Source organism: Phyllostomus discolor, chromosome 1 (genome assembly GCF_004126475.2).
Source record: "Phyllostomus discolor isolate MPI-MPIP mPhyDis1 chromosome 1, mPhyDis1.pri.v3, whole genome shotgun sequence".
NCBI classification, from domain to species: Eukaryota; Metazoa; Chordata; class Mammalia; order Chiroptera; family Phyllostomidae; genus Phyllostomus; species Phyllostomus discolor.
The window spans coordinates 54,858,081-54,877,062 of record NC_040903.2 but is presented as its reverse complement, the minus strand read 5'-3'; the positions used below and the strand labels follow the sequence as shown (position 1 = coordinate 54,877,062).

At 45.1% G+C, this 18,982-nt stretch overlaps 1 protein-coding gene across 9 annotated transcripts in view; it reads left to right on the top strand.

Annotated features, from left to right (window-relative positions):
- The window catches only part of SVIL (supervillin), a 213,392-nt gene that overhangs the window by 96,119 nt on the left and 98,291 nt on the right, over window positions 1–18,982 (top strand). For 2 of the 9 annotated variants that reach the window (XM_036022724.1, XM_036022707.1), the window contains exon 1: window positions 17,636–17,986. The exons of 2 other annotated variants lie outside the window; for them this stretch is intronic. In XM_036022724.1, coding sequence (XP_035878617.1) covers window positions 17,926–17,986 — 61 coding nt within the window. In that variant the 5' untranslated portion in view covers window positions 17,636–17,925. Of the gene's footprint in view, window positions 1–17,632; window positions 17,987–18,982 lie in introns of those variants that run through there. 5 more of the 9 variants (XM_028508244.2, XM_036022700.1, XM_036022726.1 and 2 more) reach the window with 5 other exon arrangements.

Sequence of the window (18,982 nt, the reverse complement as noted above, 5' to 3'; positions counted from 1 at the left end):
CTGCATCAAGTGGGAAGTGATAGTGATTTATGCCTACCGTGTAAAGACTGCTGCACTGGGCACTGAGTGAGAACTTGGTTTTCTATGGGAGAAGATAGGGCAGGGGATAGTGCAGGAGAGGATGGGACGACTCCTCTGACTGCACCCTCATACCTTGTTGTCTGTGGCATCATTTCCCAGACCCCTTAGCCACTATATGGTGGATGGCTTACTGAAATGCTCTCATCAGGAACTCTGCATCCAAAAGGAAAGGAATTTTCAAAAGACAGATTACAGATGGGTGCATGGTAGCAGTCCACCTGGCACCCCGAGCTCTCGGGGACAAGGAGTTCCTTCAAGGAAGGGGCCTGTGGTGCCACCTGCATCCTCAGATCTGCTTCAGATCAGAGCGTTCAGGGCTATGAGGACATGGCCGCCCCCAGGTCCCGTTCCCCTCTCTCCAGCTTCACTGGAGACTTGCAGACATTAGGGAAAGGATGATTCCCACATGTTCTGAAATGCGGCAGTGAGTGGGGAACAGAGCCTGGAAGTGTGTGTCAGAGCAAGTGGGATACTCAATCAACATCGCTAATCATCAGAGAAATGCAAATTAAAGCCACAGTGAGATATCACCTCACAGCTGACAGAATGACCATTATCAGGAGTGCTGGCAAGTGCTGGCAAGGTTGTGGAGAAAGGGGGACTCTAGTGCACTGTTGGGGGGAACACAGATTGGTACAGCTACTGTGGAAACTACAGAATTTCCTCAAAAAATTAAAAATGGAACTGCTTATGACCCAGCAATTCCCCTTCTGAGAATTTATCTGAAGAAACCCAAAACATTTATTTGAAAGAATAAATGTACTGCTGTGATCATTGCAGCGTTATTTACAATTGCCAAGATTTGGAAGCAGCCCAAGTGTCCATCAGTAGATGAGTGGATAAAAACATTTGTGGTACATTTACACAATGAAAAACTACTCAGCCATAAATAAAGAAAGAAATCTTACCCTTTGTAACAGCATGGATGGACCTAGAGTGCATTACGCTAAGTGAAATAAGCCAGGCAGAGAAAGACAAATACCACATGATTTCACTCATGTGTGGAATCTATCGAATGAAATAAACTAACAAAATAGAAAGACTCATGGGTAGAGAGCAAGCTGACAGCTGTCTGAGGGAAGGGGCATTGTGAGGCTGGGTGAAATGAAATGATTAAGAAACCCCCCCCAAAAAAAACTCTTAGACACAAACAATGGTGTGGTGATTACCAGAGAGGAGGGGGTGGGGGAGGTAGAAGAAGGTAAGGGAGGGTAAGCGGTGATGGAAGGAGACTTGACTTGGGGTGAGGAACACACAATGCAGCATGCAGATGATGGATTATAGAATTGTATCACACCTGAAACCTATACAATGTTATTAACCAATGTCACCCAAAAAAACTTCATAAAAAAGAGAGAGTGAGAGAGCAGTGAACACCGCACGAAAGGAAGTTCTGGAATGATCAAGGCTTGGGAGTGATGAGCCCACAGGTTATGGGGCCACAGGGGCAGGAAGGACAGCAGCCATTCCCAGGGGCCACAAACCCAGGTAGGGTTAGCAGAAACCAGGCCGTGCACGTGGAAGCCAGAGGGAAGGCGGCATTGTGAAGTGGGTCCCTGCATCTGCAGGTGGAGACTGGTGGCCAGGGGCCCCCTTCTGTGCTGAGGGCCAGTGGAACAAGGAAAGTGGAGCATAACCGAATGGATCCCATCCCATCCAACCCCTGGGCCCTTGGAGGACCGAGGGGTGGGAGGCGGAGCCAGCTCCCTGCGTAGGAAGAGAGAAGCTCCGAGCTCAGGAGCACAGATGAGGTGTATGCCTGTTTTCTCTGCAGTATGTATTTTTCTCTTGAATGAGTTTTAAAAGTTTTGCCCACCCAAAAGGTATTTTTTCCTGCTTTTATACTACTCATTGTTCTTTCCCCAGTAAGAGACTGTTTAGTAAAATGAATGGAATTGGCTTTCTTTGCTACTCAGCTGAATAGCTGTTGCCCGCGTGATCCCACTTCCTGTGTGAATAAAGTGTCGCTCCCTGCGCGTGGGCCGAGGGCTGTGTGCGGCGCGCAGCAAGCTTTTGCTGTGGCAGGAGTGTCCTCTAGGGCTCCGTGCAGGGGAAACCTGAATTCCGCCATGAAGACCAGTCCAGATGGGACTGTCAGTCCCTGGTTCAGCACATGAAGGGCAGCAAAGACGTACTGAGGAGAAGTGAGGGTGTCCTTCCCCCTTGGACCCCTGCTCTCCTCCCCGCTTACAGTGGCCTTAACCTTCTAGAAGCTTCTCAGCATTTTCTCAGCCGGGACTGGATGAGAAGACAACCAAACTTTGTAGAACTGGGTGTACATGAATAATAAAAAGGCTTCCTAAATCTCCAAGGATACTGTTTGGAGTCAGTACATATAACAACATATTGTCTTCAAAAAAAGGCGGGGGGAAGGAAAACTATAGGACCCTGGCTGGGTGGCTTAGTTGGTTGTAGTATTGTCCCTGGTACATCAAAAAGGTTGCAGGTTCAATCCCCCAGTCAGGGCACATATGATGTTTGTATGTGGGCAACTGATTGATGATTTTCCTCTCCCTTTGTGTGTGTGTCTCTCTCTTAAAATCAGTAAAGATATCCTCAAGTGAGGGTTTAAAAAAACCTATAGGATTTATGGAATATATGTACTGACTATAGCTTAATAGGTGTATGGTGTTAGTATTCTTAATAAATTTTGACACATTGTCTAAAATACAAAGGTGGGCAAAAGGAGGTTTACAGCTATTTGTATGGAGAAAGACCTGCAGGTTATGACTATTTTACAATAGCTTCATTAACTCAAGAGTGTCACAGTGGCACAGTGCACTTTTGCCTGCCCCTGTCTCATGTTGCTGATTGGTTAAGTTCCATAATGTACATTCTTTCCCTCAGAGCATTTGGCTTGGAGGTGAGTTGCCCAAGCACTGTGGATTTTTCTGAGCAGCAAAGGGAGTAGGGAAGCAGGGAGGAGTAGGCATTTGACATACTGGGTTTTGATAACCAACTTGGTCAGAGTCCAGTGAAGACAAACTGGTTTTTGATGAAACAAGTAGCCGGGGACCTCATGCATGGGCTCCCTTCACCTGGAAGCTTCCCTGAGGGTGGGAGTGGGGCAGGCAGGGGCGGGGCATGAGAAATGTCCTCACTTAACAGCCTGCAGAGGACTCTGGGACAGTTTGTGCCTCATTTGTACTTTTAAAACGGTGTGAAAATTTCATAAAACACTGCATTAAATACAGTTTTAGTGTAAAATTACAGAATGTCTACTTTTTCACAAGTGCCCTCTAACTATACAAGTATTACCATGGCTGCTCTCAAAAGCTGTAGGCATAACGCAGAGGTTAAGGCCACCATTTTCCAAGTATTTTGAACCCTGGACTGCCGTATTTGGTAACTTTCAAATTGACCTTGATTATCCAAAGTCCTGCTTTTGTTTAAAACTTCAGTCTAACAAATCAATAACTGAGGTTTCTTTTCCTTTGGATTTGGGCACTGAGTTAAAATTAAACATATTTCTACCAACTTTTTCTAGCCCTAAAAAATGAGGAAGAGTGTGAGTAGACTGAAGTTTTATCTAAGCCTTGGCCATGAAAGAAACATTTAGATAAATTACTTTGATTCAACTTGTAATAATCACACATATGCTGCATTAGGTTTTCTTTTCTAAGAGAACACTGTACCTGACAAAGCTCACTTTGCGTATTTAACACTGGTTGTGTATGCTTCCTGTTAACTTGGATCACACTAGGTCTTGCAAAATGCCCCCACCCCTCTCCTTCATAACCACCAGAGACCCTATACCTGTGGACCCCTTGATGTTTAAATCTATATCATGGAATCCTCACCATTGACTGGCAGAATCTTGGCAGGAAGGGACTGTGAACAGCATCTCAGCAGTTTTGGTGGAATTTTAATTTTGGAATTGTAGTAAAGAGGAAACTACATGTATTCCTCTTTTGTGAGAGTTTATGCTCCTCAGAGACTCTCTTGCCCTTTGTAAAATATTCAAGCGGCTTTATTGTTGCATTTGAAGCTCTATATGTTGAAAATAGAATGTGTATATAACGAACGGTTAAAAGCATTTGTATTGTTTTTAAGAAACCTCTTCAAATGCCCTAAATATTAAGAGCAGTATCTAGGGCCCTGATGAAGTCACAGAGATGATAATGGTGAGTGTTTCTCCGGTAGCACTCCGCCCTTCCTCCCTCCCACACTGAGCAGACCCAGAGCCCTTAGATTTCACTCCTGCTGGACTGTGAGAACCCTTCTCAGCATGGAGCTTCTTCACGCACCACGGCCCAAGGTCCAAGAGCGTCTGTCTGCTGCCCTGGTGTGTCACCCTGTACCCCATCCTGGGCGTTCCATCAGAACCCACATATTTAGGAACATTAGTTCTGACCCTGCTAGTTTAAAAGAGGTGGGGGATGGGAGGAGTAAAATAATAGCATTCTGTGGCTTTGGAATTTATTATTTTATCAGATGTGAGATTCTGAATAAAATGTTGTGAGGTTTATATACAAAAGAATATATTGTGGTACATTATTGCATCAGTTTATATATATATATAGGCCTATTACTTTTTTATGAGACTGACTCATATTTATGACTATCAATATTTTAGTTTATAATATAGACAACTGAAAACAACACAGACCCTTTTATTTAGCTGATAATAAAGCCTCCTTAGTTTGGATTCCATGAGTACTTGCGGCCCACAGCTATTTTATTGAACAGATACGGATGGCGGGCTGGGGAGGATAGACAAGGAGCTGAAGAGAGAACCAGCAATAAATACAAAGTCACTGCCACTTCCTGAGTATTTGATATTTAACTCCCATAATACACATTTCATGTACATTAAAATAAAGGGCCTGTGGTGGGTGGGACATTATATTATACCCTTGTTTTTGTTGTTAACTGCTATGATAGAACTGAATTTTGTCACTGTCTCCTCACTGATCTACACTGTCTCCCGGCCTCAGAACATGGCTGGGCCTGTAGGTTACTCCATACATATATGTTGAGTAAGTGAATGAAACAATTTGCCAACATTTAGGCTCTTAAATATCTGAGAGATAGTAAAATTGCTATAAACAAGAATGCTTTTGTTTTGAGCAGAGTTTGTAAAATTGACTTTGTAAAGTGCATCAGTTCCTTTCTGCCACTAGGGGCCGACACATTGCAGTTAAGGAAACAAGTTTTCAATGACTTCTTTTTAAAAGGTAGTGCTTGAACTAACTCTTAAATGTGGTTAACTGTGACCGAGCTGACTCAGTACTGCAAGAGGAGGTTGAACACTATAGCAGCATATTGCAAGCTAACACAGGGTAAGCATGTGTCCATTTTAAAGATATATTTATGAAAACAGCCTGATAATATGCTTAAAAGTAAAGAATTACATAAATACATTACATATGAAGACTTATCTTTTGATCATTTCAAAATAACTTTCTGCCACCCAATCAAATAGCATATATGCTTTAATAGAAAATAAGGTTAATGTATATTTTTAAAAGAATGCTCTTTTCCTCTTCCGAACAGGAAAAGATATGATAAAAAATCAATTCTGCCTGTGCACGTGGCACAGCTTTAATCTCGGTGGGAAAAATGCAGTGGTTCAAGTTCTGCTACATGGATGGTGACTAAATACATACCTTCAAAACAGAGAGTCAGTGCAGGTTTAATATAATCAAGTCTGTGAATAGTTCTCTTGTGCTGGAAACCTGCTGGACAGCCTGGCTTAAGATAGAAATGCCAATGGGAGAGTAAGTCCAAGAAGATCTGTATTGTTAAGGAGAGAGGTGCAGGGACTGGAAGAGAGGAACTTTCTTTTACAATATTAAATTTAATTAGAACAAACTGAAGATTATAGCGCAGTGGCCATCGCTGATTATGTGAGAAATCAGTTGTTGTTTTTTGCTGTCTTCACTTTGCAGTCCCTACACCCTGAGGGGTTTGGCCTGGAGGAACTTACTTGGGGGGGGAGGGGGGGGTTCCGGTCACCCTGCAGCGCCAGGCCTGCCCTGTTGCCACAGCAGCATCCTCCTCAAGGACCTGGGTGGACAGGGCTCACTGGCACGAGTTGGCAGCCAGCGGCTAAGTCTTCTCACCTCCTTTTCCTTTCCTGGCCCATCTCTGGTGGAAGTGCTAATTAGGGATCAAACAGCCCAAAAAGCTGGCAGTTAAAGAAGAGAAAGTAATGACAGTGCTTCAGTGCTCTCTCACTTGGCCTTAAATAATGGGAATTCAGTTGCCTGGGAGTCAAATACACACAAAGGCCAACCAGTTTGGTGGTTGCTGGCAGCAGCTGACTTGCGAACTCCTTTCCAAGGGCCCGGAGCAACTCGACACCGCGGATTCTGGCCACACCTGTTGGCCACCTGTGGTTCCTCTCCTGTTTGCCTAATTTGGAGGTTGTAAAGGCTAGTTCAAGGTTGTGAGGGCAAAGGCATGTTGGGACGATCTGGGGATTGATGTTACTTTTTAAAACTCCGCTTTCTAAGGCTCCTTTCCACAGAGCTAACAGGCGAGCTTTTGGCGTTGCTCATTTCTCACTGTTCCTCTCTGTCATGAATACCCAGACAGGAATCTCTGAACATCGCTCTGTCAGAGCTCCCTCTAGAGGCTGAGTAGGTAAACCTGCTTAGTGAAAACTAAAACTTGGTCTAATATTTACATGCTCAACGTGTTCACATTGACCAAGCATCTGTGTTTTGTAACTCTGGTTTCAGACACACCGCACTCCACTCCTTTGAGCAGAGCATCGCTGTCAGGCGGGAAATGTCAGGGCTCTGAGAAACGTAAAGGGGTGATCTGTGAACACACACGTGAGCACACACACACAAAGTTAACACTGGGTACCAGCCTGAAGGAAAGAGTGAAATGAGGAGGCTGTCAGACTAGTTGTTGCTTCCCGTACCATGAATTTTGACTTCACAGGTGACTCAGAGCCAGTAGTATGGTGAGTCCCGTTGTCAGAGGTTTGCTGTCTAGTGCCCCCGCCTTCCCACACCTCACTTGGCCCAGCCTCGCAGTCCACTACTGAAACTTGAAATGCTGGCAGTGCCCAGAACTCTGTTGGGACAGTGAAAATTGTGGTGAGGCAGTGGGTGGAATGCCTTGTGAATGACAGAAACACCCATGGCCAAAAACTAAAGGAAATGTGTGCAATGAGGACTGTGCTGCAATTAATCACCACAGCTGTGTTCTTTCCCTTATATGCAGAGAAGCCCAAGGAGCCCGGTGGGGCAGGGCGGGGTTGGGGGGGGGGGCGGCGGCAGTGGCAGGGGCAAGGCAGGGAGACTCCAAGCCCAGACCTCAACAGAGTTAAAAATAATGGGTGTTTGCATTTGTTGTGATGCCATCTTCCCGCAGCCCTGCTCACCACACTACTCAGGCATGGTTTGGCCAGCAGCTCAGCCTTTTATTCGAAAATACAGTGTATTTTTCCCTGACACATACTTACTTTCCGGAATGCTCAGGATTGTTTCCACACCTGACCCAGTGACTCCCTTTTAAGTACCCGGGACATGCAATCTATTTGGAGACAGTTGGTGGCTATTTTTGAAGCAGGGGTGCCTGGCTAGTTAGGATGCATGCTAAATAAGCTGCTCCCAAGATTGACTGAGTTCTCAGCCACCGGGGCTGGGGAAGGGGCTGGGGAGGCAGGGACAAGATTCCCCTTCTACTGCTCAGCACCCTGTAGGCTACAGATGAAGTGAGGTGTCTTTAACCCTGAAAGAGGACCCTGCTTCTTAGGTCTGGCTGCTCCTCCGCTGAGCTTATTATTATGTAAATAGAGTAACAGTGCAGCCTTTTAAGAGTTTTTGGCAAGGGGTAACCCTTTGTCTGCCAAAAGGTAGACTCTAGCTTTGCCTGCCAGCTGAGTCTGTGCAGTAAACAGTGGGTGACCTATAAGCCAGCCAGTCAACTTGCACATTGCCTTATTAGGCAGGCGGAGAAGGCTGGTGTCTGGGGACAGCCCCGAAGAGCCGTGGCAGTGGGCTTGCGTCTTGTAAGGAGCCCAGGAGCCCAAACCCTGGAGACGTGGCCTAGTACTGCTCAATTAATTCTAGTGCACTGTAGTGGCAGGAGTGTGCACTCTCCTTGGTGTGAATGGAAAACAGGAGGTGACTTCCCAAAGGACAGAGTGGCATATCTCATTTTCTAGGGCTTTGCCTACTGGGCAGCTTGTTCTGTCACAGACTGTGTCAGGGCTTATTCTATGTAGTATGGACTCCATCAGGAGATGGTTAATGGTTTCCTCCCAACCCAAGATGTTTTGGAGACTCTTAAAATCTTGTTTGTGTTTCACAGTAAAGTCTTTCTGGTGCTGAGGCCGTGTGGGGGGTAAGGAGGAAATACCCAGGCAGAGTCCTAGGAGCCAGGGGCCCTGGCATGGCGCATGTGCTAAGTGGTCTTGGACAAGTCCCTTCCATGGCTCTCTATAAAATGTAGGGTTGGACTGAATGAGCTCAGTTGATCTCTCCATTGTAAATTTCTCATCCAAAATGGCATTCTTGACATTCTCTCTCCAGCCTCTTTGTTCTCTTAAAGTGATAAGATCTAGTGAGGAAACACGGCGGATCATGTGGAGCAGCAACAAATTGCCAGCACCACAGAGGAGCCCCAGGATCTTAGCAGGCTCAGCCTGGGCGAGCGAGTTTGTGAGACAGAGGGCTTCCAGGTGGATTACATGCCCACGATCGTCCTTTAAATATGGTCTTGGGAGATGTGGAAGAAGCTGTGACTGCTGTAGAAATTGATGAAGAAACATATAAAGAGATATATAAGTCAACGAAATGGAATATTCTGATGCCCTTTGTCCAGGGAGATGGTGTTGTGCTAGTTGCCTTCCATCAGGAATTGGCTGAAACAAAGAATTTCTCCTGTATGGAAATTAGGAAAAATTTCCTAATTTGTCCTAATTGTATTGTTGTGTCTGTAATGTAGATTATTCAAAAGAGAAACCTGTGTACATTTTAATATTGAGAAATGACCAGGGATTCTTCCACCCATGACATGAGTTGATTTGCACATAACTCACAAATTCTTAAGCTAAATGGATTTTTATTTTTCTCCAACCTTTCCAATAAATGTGATCATCAAGATGCAAAAAAAAAAAGATTTAATGTATGTTGATGGTTAATAGCCACAGTTTAACATCCAAGGGAAAATCTACATGTTTTTAGACTGAACCCATCTTTACTCTTTTGAGTTTTTCCCAAAACTTGAGACCTAGCTAGAGACTGGGGAAGCCTCTATACTGAAGTTTTTGTTCAGATTTGCTCCAGTTTTTGAAGTAAGTTACAGCTCACAAACGAAACCCAGAGGTGAGACAGGTCTGCAAATGGAGGAGGAGCCTGAGTTAGTCATGTGGCAGGTGAGCGCACACTAGTTCCTTTTCCAGTTGAATATTCATGCACCTGGTACGCTCATTGGGCAGCCTGCCAGGCAGGAAGGCATGCAAGACAGCTCCCTCTTAGTGTCCATCCCCACGCGAGATAGGTTCTCTTCTCCCTCCAGGAGCCCTGTTGCAGCAAACAAAGCTCTGCTGCTCTTTCTGTGAGCGGGGATGGCTCCCACCGCTATGTGTCCTGGACTTGCTGCCGTGAGAGAGGGTGTCTGAGGGGCTGGGGGCTAGGTGTCCGCTTTGACCTTGTTATCTGTCTTCGTTTAATTGCCCTGTGTCTGCTTTTTGTCATTGAAAGAAAGGATAAATTCACTTTTGGCTTTCTGTTAAAGAAATCCTCCCCACCCCCTCCATGTTTTAAAAATCTTTTGCCATCTCTTTTGAATACTTGGATCCCCAAGGTATGGGCTGTGCCTTTGACTTATTCGTTCTTATCACATGAACTTGTGGCCTGGGAAAAAGACTTGTCACCTTGGTGCTGAGTGCCACTAGGACTTTACAAGACCCCTGAAACTCCAAGCAAAGCTTGTTCTGGCCAGGGGAAAAGGGACTGCGTTCAGATGTGAAAGAGAAAGGGTTAGCTGTGTGTCCAGGACAAGGAGTACAGAGCAGCCTCTGTGGTGAGTACATTTTCTCTGTGCATTGCAAAGACGCCAGGAGCTGAGAGGGGCTCCCTGTTGGAGCAGAAACTCGGAGTCCCTGAGTTTGAAGCCACCAGAGTCCACCGCATTGTGATTTCCAAGTCTCCTGCTTGAATGGTTTCACATCCTCATTATCCTGAATGAGGAAGTTAGAATTCTAACAGATAGGCAATCAAATTTTCTCATTTAATTTTTAAATATGCCTGTAGCTTTAATGATAAAAGATTATTTGATTTTGAGGGACAGTCATAGTTCTTGGAAAGTTAAAATAACTTTCATCTTTTCTGAGGGGAGGCAAATTACTTAGTCACTGACTCAAGTGGATGATACTGTTTTGATTGGTGGTGTTCAATTCTTTTTTTTTTAAGATTTTGTTTATTTCTTTTCAGAGAGAGGGGAAAGGAGAAAGATGAGAGAAACATCAGTGTGAGAGAGAAACCTCAGTTGGTTGCCTCTTGCATGCCCTCAACCAGGGACCAGGTGCAACCCAGGCCTGTGCCCTGACTGGGAATCGTACCGATGACCTTTTAGTTCCAAGTCTGGTGCTCATTCCACTGAGCCACACCAGTGAGGGGGATTACTTCATTAATTACTTTAGTAAGCAAGTAGCTACAATGAAGCAATAATAAATATTTCACTCCAAATCAGTGGGAATGTAAAAAGTCATACAATGATTCACATTTGTCTAGAACACAACAGTTTACATACTTCATTTGCATGCACTGTCATGGTTAAAATGCTTCAGCTCTTGGCATCAGGTGTTTTGAAGGTCAGAGGAGGAAGGAAGAGTGAAATGTTCTCTCCTCTAGGAAGGAAGTTTTTGCAATGTGTGTTTCAATTCTGCTGTGCCTTTGCTTGGTCTTCGGCTCAAGGGAACTGTCTCTCATCTTACCCGGGAAGGATTTATCTTATATGAGGAAGATAAATATATATGCTTGATAGGATAAAAGGAAGAGTAGGGAAACCCCAAAAGAGCCAGTGATGACAAGATGGAAAAAGACCTTGGTACTATGCACAAAACTCCTTCCTTAATGCATTAGGTGATCTTCTCGCCTAGACTGTGACATCACCGAGGGCAGGACTCCTCCAGAATACTTATGCCTGGTGTCTGACCTGTAGTAGTTGCTCAGTGAATCCTGTGTGAGTGGCGGAGGTACGATCTGGAGATGGGGTGACTGTACACTGCAGGAGGTGAGACAGGTAGGGGCCAGGAGAGGGGAGGGGCAAGATCTATGACATTTGTCTCTTGCATAGTGGGTTCAAGTAGACAGCTGAGTACCTAGGAATATTGTGCCAATAACAAAAGATGTTAGCCTCTGATTTACATCTCCTCCCAACGCTGAATCTCCCATACCTTACATCCTTGGCAGTCAATCTATTTCACTGCTTCAAGTGGCTGTGACATGAGCGCTGGCCCATCACATGTGATAATGGAGACCAAAGCCCACCAGCTCTGTGCCAGCCATGGACCAGGATAAGAAATCACAATAATGAGTTTCTTTATTCAAAAAAAAGTTGGCTTTTGTAAATTTTCATTCCACTGTCTACAGTCCCAGGTAAGAGGCATGCAGGCCACCTATTAGGAAATGCCTGGGCTAGTGCACCCACATCCCCAAGAAAGTGTTCTCTCCCATCGCAGGACCATGCAGCAATACTGTATGGCAGCTTGGCCTCAGAGTGGGGAGAGAAACTTTGTTTTTCTACTGGGGCTTCAGAGATGGCCTCCATGTTTCTTCTAGGCAGGTGAATCTCCTCTTTTCGGGAGACTCTCCCTTGCCTCCTTCCCATTATTCCATCTCTCATGCTTATGGCACCTCTTCCTCCTGGCATGCCCGACCCTGTCCTCTCCATCCACAACTAGGCTCTGCAGCCGCCTTCACCAAGAAGGCTCCCTTCATCAAGCTTCTCTGCCTGATTCGGTCTTCCTGCGTCTTTGTGGATGTAGTGCATGAATGGCTATACTAGTGGTTTTTGAACCGAAGAGCATTTCATAATCACCTTTATTTTTAATATGCACCCCAAGGGACTCTGAGGGGCACAAAGTTTCATATCATTGACCTTATGCCACATATTAACTTTGCTCATAAGTACTAACATACTTTTAATCATTTCAACAAGCAGAATATGTCTTTGACTTCCTCGTCATACCTTCCCCATGCCAGCCACTCTGTGAGCACACAAACTGCTTTCTTGGTGATTATTGTCTAAAAGCTGGCGGGAACACACCAGGTCTCACTGGCCTTCCTCTGCCCTCTCTGATCAGGCAGCAAGCACATCGGGAACCTGTTCTGAGACTCTAGTGGGGTGTTGGGTACCAGTTAACGTAGTGACCTCATGGGCACATTGCAGGCATTGGGAATGGCGAGCTGCTGAACTTTTCCTGGATTTTCACATTGTTACTGTTGTTGAAGCTGCCATTGTTGTTTTTATTAAGATGCCCTTCTGAGGAAAAGGAAGTCCACAAATGATATTATTCAAAGCTCTTTCCTTCAAGTCGTCCAAGTATAACTCTAGAACAGCTATCAGGTATCAACAGCCATTTCATATAGTTACTTGTCTGCCATCTGGATTTTTAGACTCATAAAAATCCTCATATCTGATGATTCAGAGTTTCCCAACTTTCAGTTCATGTGAAAACCATCGAATAGCAAGTACAGGATGACTGGACTTGGCAGGAGCCTTCTCAGACCTCCCTGGGTAGTTGTGATGCGTCAGCCCCTCTGGCCGATGGGGTCCCCACGGGGAGGGGCCTTGGGGCCTGGCAGCTGAGAAGATACAGTGCTCTGTGCCGGATGCCCTAGGATCCAGCTCCAGAGTTTCTGCGGACCCACCTGAGTGTGCACTGACTTGTCAGATCGCTGTCGAAGGGCCCGGTGTGTGTCGGGTTGTTGCGTGTATCAGAATTTCATTCCTTTTAAAGGCTGAATAATACTCCGTGGTCTGTGTATTTCCATGTAGATTTTGAACAAAAAGTTAACCTTTGTTTTTCTTTTTTTTTTGTCTTGTTCTGAGAAGCGGCCTGTCTGCCTCTGAACTACCTGGATTATTTTCCCCAGGAATCATTAGCTGTAGATTCAACATTGCCCAGAAGTTAAAACGATTAGAGATCATTTTCACTACAAATTTTGACATTGCTTGTTTGAACATGCATTTTAAAGATAATAAATAATATGTCTTCAGGAGCTAGGATCGACCTTTTCTTTAAAAGCGATTTTTAACGACAGCAGCACGGGGGCCTGGCTGTCTCATCACATCTGGCAAAGACGAACCCGTGAGCGTCATCTCCCTCGCAGAAGCACCTTCGCCTCTTCAAGTCCACACACGTGGCCTGTTTCAGACCGCCTTACGCGGTGATGCAACACAGAACTTTATCTGCAGACATGTCCTAGGGATTACCACTCCCCAGAACTCACAAAGCATTTCACAGTGCACACAGGAGGGCATCGCACTGAAATCAGGAATTTGGACTAAGTAACAAGTATGTGATAAAAGGGAAGTGAGAAAGGACTCAGTGGGATCCCCACTGATGGGATTACCTCATGTCAGGGAACTCTGGCCCAGATTAAGAGTCTGCACAAATAAAATCCGTCAAAGAAAATGAGAATACCACTTACAGCTGCTTCTAGCATACAAAATACTTCTGTACTGAGCTATAAAAATATATCATTCACTTTGGAATTTCAGCCCAGCCATCCATCATCTTTAGTAGCTTCCAGCAGATTTCATTAAAATCATTCTGTGGCTCTTCTTAATTTTAGGAATGAACCAACAGCTCGGAGCAGTATTCAGACAACTGTTAGTCACAGTTTCACACTGCCGGTGTTTCCACTTCCGTGTCTGCCCGTTCTCCTGTGGTCTGGGAGAGCCTCCGGCGCCGTTCAGGGGGTACCACAAGGAGACACAAGGTGACACCACACAGGCCTCGGCAGGGCTGTGCCACGCACCCCGTCGCCCCTGTGTCCCCACGTCGTGGAGATGCCGGTGTGGGTTAGATGACGTGCTCCACTCCGCAGAGTGCTCCCGCGTCCTTTCCCTCATTGAACAGTGTCCTCCCCGGCACGTTTACATCTTTGGTTTTACTTTGGCTGCTCAGGGAAAGGTGGTTTTGCCTTTAGGAACTCATTTTAAGTGGTCATTCTGGGCTTGAGTGTTTATCCTAGATCACACCATAGCTCAGTCCTCCCAGCGGCACGTGGGGGTACTGTTGGGGTCTCCCGCAGGCTTCGTGAGGACTGAAGGAGTTCAGTGCCCCAGGGCACTTACATCGCGCCAAGGCTGCAGGGAAGTCAGTGAGGGTCTGGGCTCACCCTGCTCTTTACTCATCACAGCTGCCATGGCGGACAGCGGCTAGTTGCCAGTTGGGGCACCCGGCTGTTTCCCTTTTCCCAGGCTTTGTTTCCCCTTGCCCCTCCATGAGAACGACCCCCAGAGCACACCTGCTCTTGTGTTGGGGTGTGCGCGTGTGTTGTCAGCCGGAGCAACTGGTAGGATTGGCTTCTCGGTGTCGCCTCCGCGTACTCCTGAGCTTCAGCTGTGCATTGCACTGCAAGTCCCTGAGGGTGTGACACCTTGATCCTATGTCATCTAACCTCTTAGCTTTTGACTTTGGCCATTTCGAAGGTGATCCCTCTTACCTGGACTCGTGTTGACCTTTTTCACAGTTGGACTGCAGGGTTATCCTCCCTCTCATTCCTGCCCCATCATGTCCCTGGCAAATCTAACATTTTCTCCCGTTTCTCCCACACACCAGTATGTATGTTCCATACTATCACTTCACATTTCAGGGAAGACTAGACTTTAGTTAGAGTCTCAAGTTAAAGAAAGAATGGCAATACTCTTCCTTTATGCCTCCTATTGAAGAAATAGAGTTGGCTTATTAAATGTAGACTATAATTTAAAAAAAAACTAAACTAGACTGAAGGGATTGGCTGAGGATGAGGTGGGATCTCAGAGTGACGAAGAATAAAGGTGATTCCATTGCCTGCCTGCTCACTCGATTCGTTCCTTCTCTCATTCACCCAGTCTTTAGAACCAAGCACTGGGAATCAGTTCAAGTTAACGTGGTTTGAAAGTAGGGTATAAAATCCATGCAAGTCATTTTGTATGATAGTATGATCTCTAGCTTTCAGAGAAGATTATCCTGTTATTTTATATGGTCATTCAGCACACACTCACTGTAGGCCTGCTAGTCACCAACTAAAGATACAAAGATGGACATACTCAGGGTCCCTGCCTCCTAGGGGAGGGGGCTGAGTCAGGGAAAATCATGTTCTTGATCTCACCTGCCCAGGATCCCACAGTTGCTTCACTGACCCAGTGACTTCCCATGAACTAGTTACTTCTCCAGTCCTGTGTTGCCTCCTCTTGTTAATGAGATGATCTCCTAGTTTCTCTTTAATGTTCCTTTTATCGGTAAAAGAGTCAGTGTCTGATTATTGCATATTTTTCTTATAATTGCATTATTACTGCTTGAGCCCACCAGTTACAGGTCACAGTTAAAAATAAACAGGGGTGGGGAGCTCCAGGGTTCCTGGTTCTGTGTGGAAGGAGCTTGGAAATCACTGCCCCCTCCTAACAACAAGTAAAAAGTTGAACAGGCTGAAAAATCAACAACGCTTCTTGAGTCCAGAGGGAGGAGAGGCCACAGGGCCAACTCCTGCCCCCAGAGTGGACAGACGTTCAAGCCCATACAGGGGGTCCTGGCTTTCCAGGGCAGGAACCCACAAGTAGCAGAATGGAGCCAAGGCAGTCTCTCAGCAAGTGGTGCTGGAATGACTGGGCATCCATACGCAGAGAAGTAAAACTAGACCAGGCCTTCGACCTTTCACAAAACTTAGCTCCAAATGGATCATATACCTAACTGTAAGACACAAGAATACTGAAGTCCTGGAGATGACATAGAAGAAAACCTAGAGGACCATGGGGTTGACTATGACTTTTTAGGTATAACACCAAAGTCATGACTCACGAAAAAAGTAATTGATAAGCTGAACTTCATTGAAATTAAATTCTCTTCTGCAAAGGACAATGTCAAAAGAATTAGAAAAACCACAGATTGGGGAAAATGTTTGCAAAAGACATACCTGTTGAAGGACTGTTATTTAACATATACAAAGAATTCTTAAAACCCAACAGAAAGAAAACAAACATCCCAATACAAATGGGCCAAAGACCTGGACAGACACCTCACCAAAGAAGATACACGGATGACAAATAAGCACATGAAAAGATGCTCCACATTATTTGTCATCGGGAGAATGCAAATTAAGACCACAATGAGAAACTGCTACATACTTGCAAGAATGGCAAAAATCCAAAACACTGGTATGACCAAGTGTTGACAAGGGTGTGGAGCAGAACTCTCACTCACTGCTGGTGGGGATGCAAAATAGTACCGCCACTTTGGAAGACTGTTTGGCAGCTTCTTACAAAATTAAACATTCTCTGCTCTACCATCCAACAATCACACTCCTTAGTACCCAAATAAGTTGAAAACATACAGCTACAGAAACACCAGTATATCAATATTTACAGCAGCTTTATTCATAATTACCAAAACCTGGAAGCCACCAAGAGACCTTCAGTGGATGAGTGGATAAATAAAACTATGGTGCATCCAGACAATGCAGTATCATTCAGTGCTAAAAAGAAATGAGCTATCAAGCCATGCAAAGACATGGAGGAATCTTAAATATACATTACTAAGTGAAAGAAACCAATCTGAAAAGGCTACATACTGTATGATTCTAACTGTATGGCGTTCTGGAAAAGTCAAAACTATGGACTCATAAAAAGATCAGTGGTTTCCAACAGAGGGTAGTTAGCTGAAGGCAGAAAACACAGGATTTTTAGGGTAATGGAAATAGCCTGTATGATATTATAAAGGTGGATACATGCCATTATCCATTTGTCTGAGCCCATAGAAAGTACACCACCAAGGGGGAGCTCTAAGGTAAAGGGGCTGTGGGTGTCTCAATGTAGGTCCATCCTCAGTGAACTGTGTACCAGTCCGGTGAGTTGATCGTGGGGGAGGCTCCACATGTGGGGGTCAGGGGCTCCTATGGGAGATCTCTGTACCTTCCCCTCGGTTTCGTAGTCAACCTGAACCTGCTCGAAGAAAATTAAGTATTTTTAAGAGCTGATAATTTAAACAGGGGGCAGTCAAGTAGATAATGCTTAATGTAAGAGCTTCTGTCTCAAATTAAAATTGTTGAACCTCAAGTAATATCTTCTTTTTCTTTTCCCACAATTTCACTCACATGTTGCTCATAAATCTTAGCGATGGGGTTTGGCTCCTTGTTAGGTAAATATTTCATTTAACCTAGCAAAGCAGACTCAGAGAGCCTGGGAATAGTTAGGCAGCCTCCATTGCTCCCAGAACATCAAGAGGTTCTTCTGTATGTTGTTGCTGTTTGGGGGGGGGGGGGTTGCTTGTTTATTTATTTTTAGGAAAAGGAGGAGTTGTTTTGACTCCCCGGACGATGGCAGGAACCCAGGGCACAGCGCTGTCTGCTTAGCTGAAGCCCGTGCTGTGCTTTGGCCACCCATGTGATGTGGTAGCACCCTCAGTGCCCCATTGCAGAGCCAGTCGGCCCCATCATCCATAGGCCTGCGTTCTGCTTGCAATCTGATTACAGGGTTCGAGCTCTTCCAGCCTGCAGCCTCTTGCTTTGCTTTTACTATACTCTCAAGGACACGAGTGCCTGATTGCTCCAGCCCTGCACTGGGAAAAATCTCATCCCAGTGCTGTGTAGAGTGGCCGAGAGAGCTGTGGCTGGTGGAGAATTAGCTGCAGCACGGGCTCTGTTACTGAACTGTGTGTGTGTGTGTGTGACCATGATCAGAAGCTCAGGGTTCTCCAACTACCTGGGAGCTTTCAAGTTCTCTGAGAAACAAGGTAAGGCAAGAGAAATCGAAATGCACTTCTGAGTGTATTTTATACCCTAACGAAAAGCTAGAGCCCCATTCTACCTTGCATTCTCCTGTAACCAATTAGTTATAAGGTTTTTTCAAAGGACATTTTAAATATCTAATTGAGTTTATAAATTAGCTTATCTTGGGATTGCTGAAAAATGTAATTTTTTCTTCTGTTATAACTTAAAGATATTACTAAACCACTAAAGCCTTTATGTGGGGAAAAAATGCCAATTCAATTGGAACATCCAAACTTTGGATCAAGTTCTGAACTTAAACTAAAATATTTTTCTAAACCAAATGCTATATATTAAATTATTTCCAGTAGGCATGGGTGAGTGTCTTTTTATTAAATCTCCATGTGAAACAGTTTGGAACAAAATGTTGTCTTTTTAGTGGCTTCCTTTCCAGCACAGAGGAAAATATATGCTCTCAATTTAACCACTGAAGTGGTATCACAGACTCAGCTCACTGATTGAACAAAAATGAAATGCCGAGGTTATTCTGAATGTCCCACTTGAAATTCAGCCATCGTATGTACGAGTATTTTCTAGCACAGATGCACTGTTAGGGAGTGATTGGAACAGTTCAGGCCTCAGGTTCAGGAATTTTCTTCTGTAATATTTGATAGCTTTTGAACTGAGTTCTCTTTTCGGAAAATACGTGAGAAGGCATTTGTATAAGTAGGAGAGAAGTCTAGATGTTCAGCTGGCAGTGCACTTTGCATTTTATGATGCTCCTCTGGCTGGTCAGACTTGCCGGGTTCCAGGGTCCGGGTGTTCGTTGATGGATAGTGACGTGTCGGCATGTGGTGTGCTTTTACCCCCTTTTCCTCGGGCTGCTGACCCCAAATAGCACCCAGGGAAAGGCGTTCCCACAGGGGAAGGTTTCTGTAAGTGGTCACTTGTGGTTTCCTTGGTGGACAAGAGGTTGCTGCGCCAAAAGCTGTAAAACAGATTACTTGCCATTAGACTGGTTA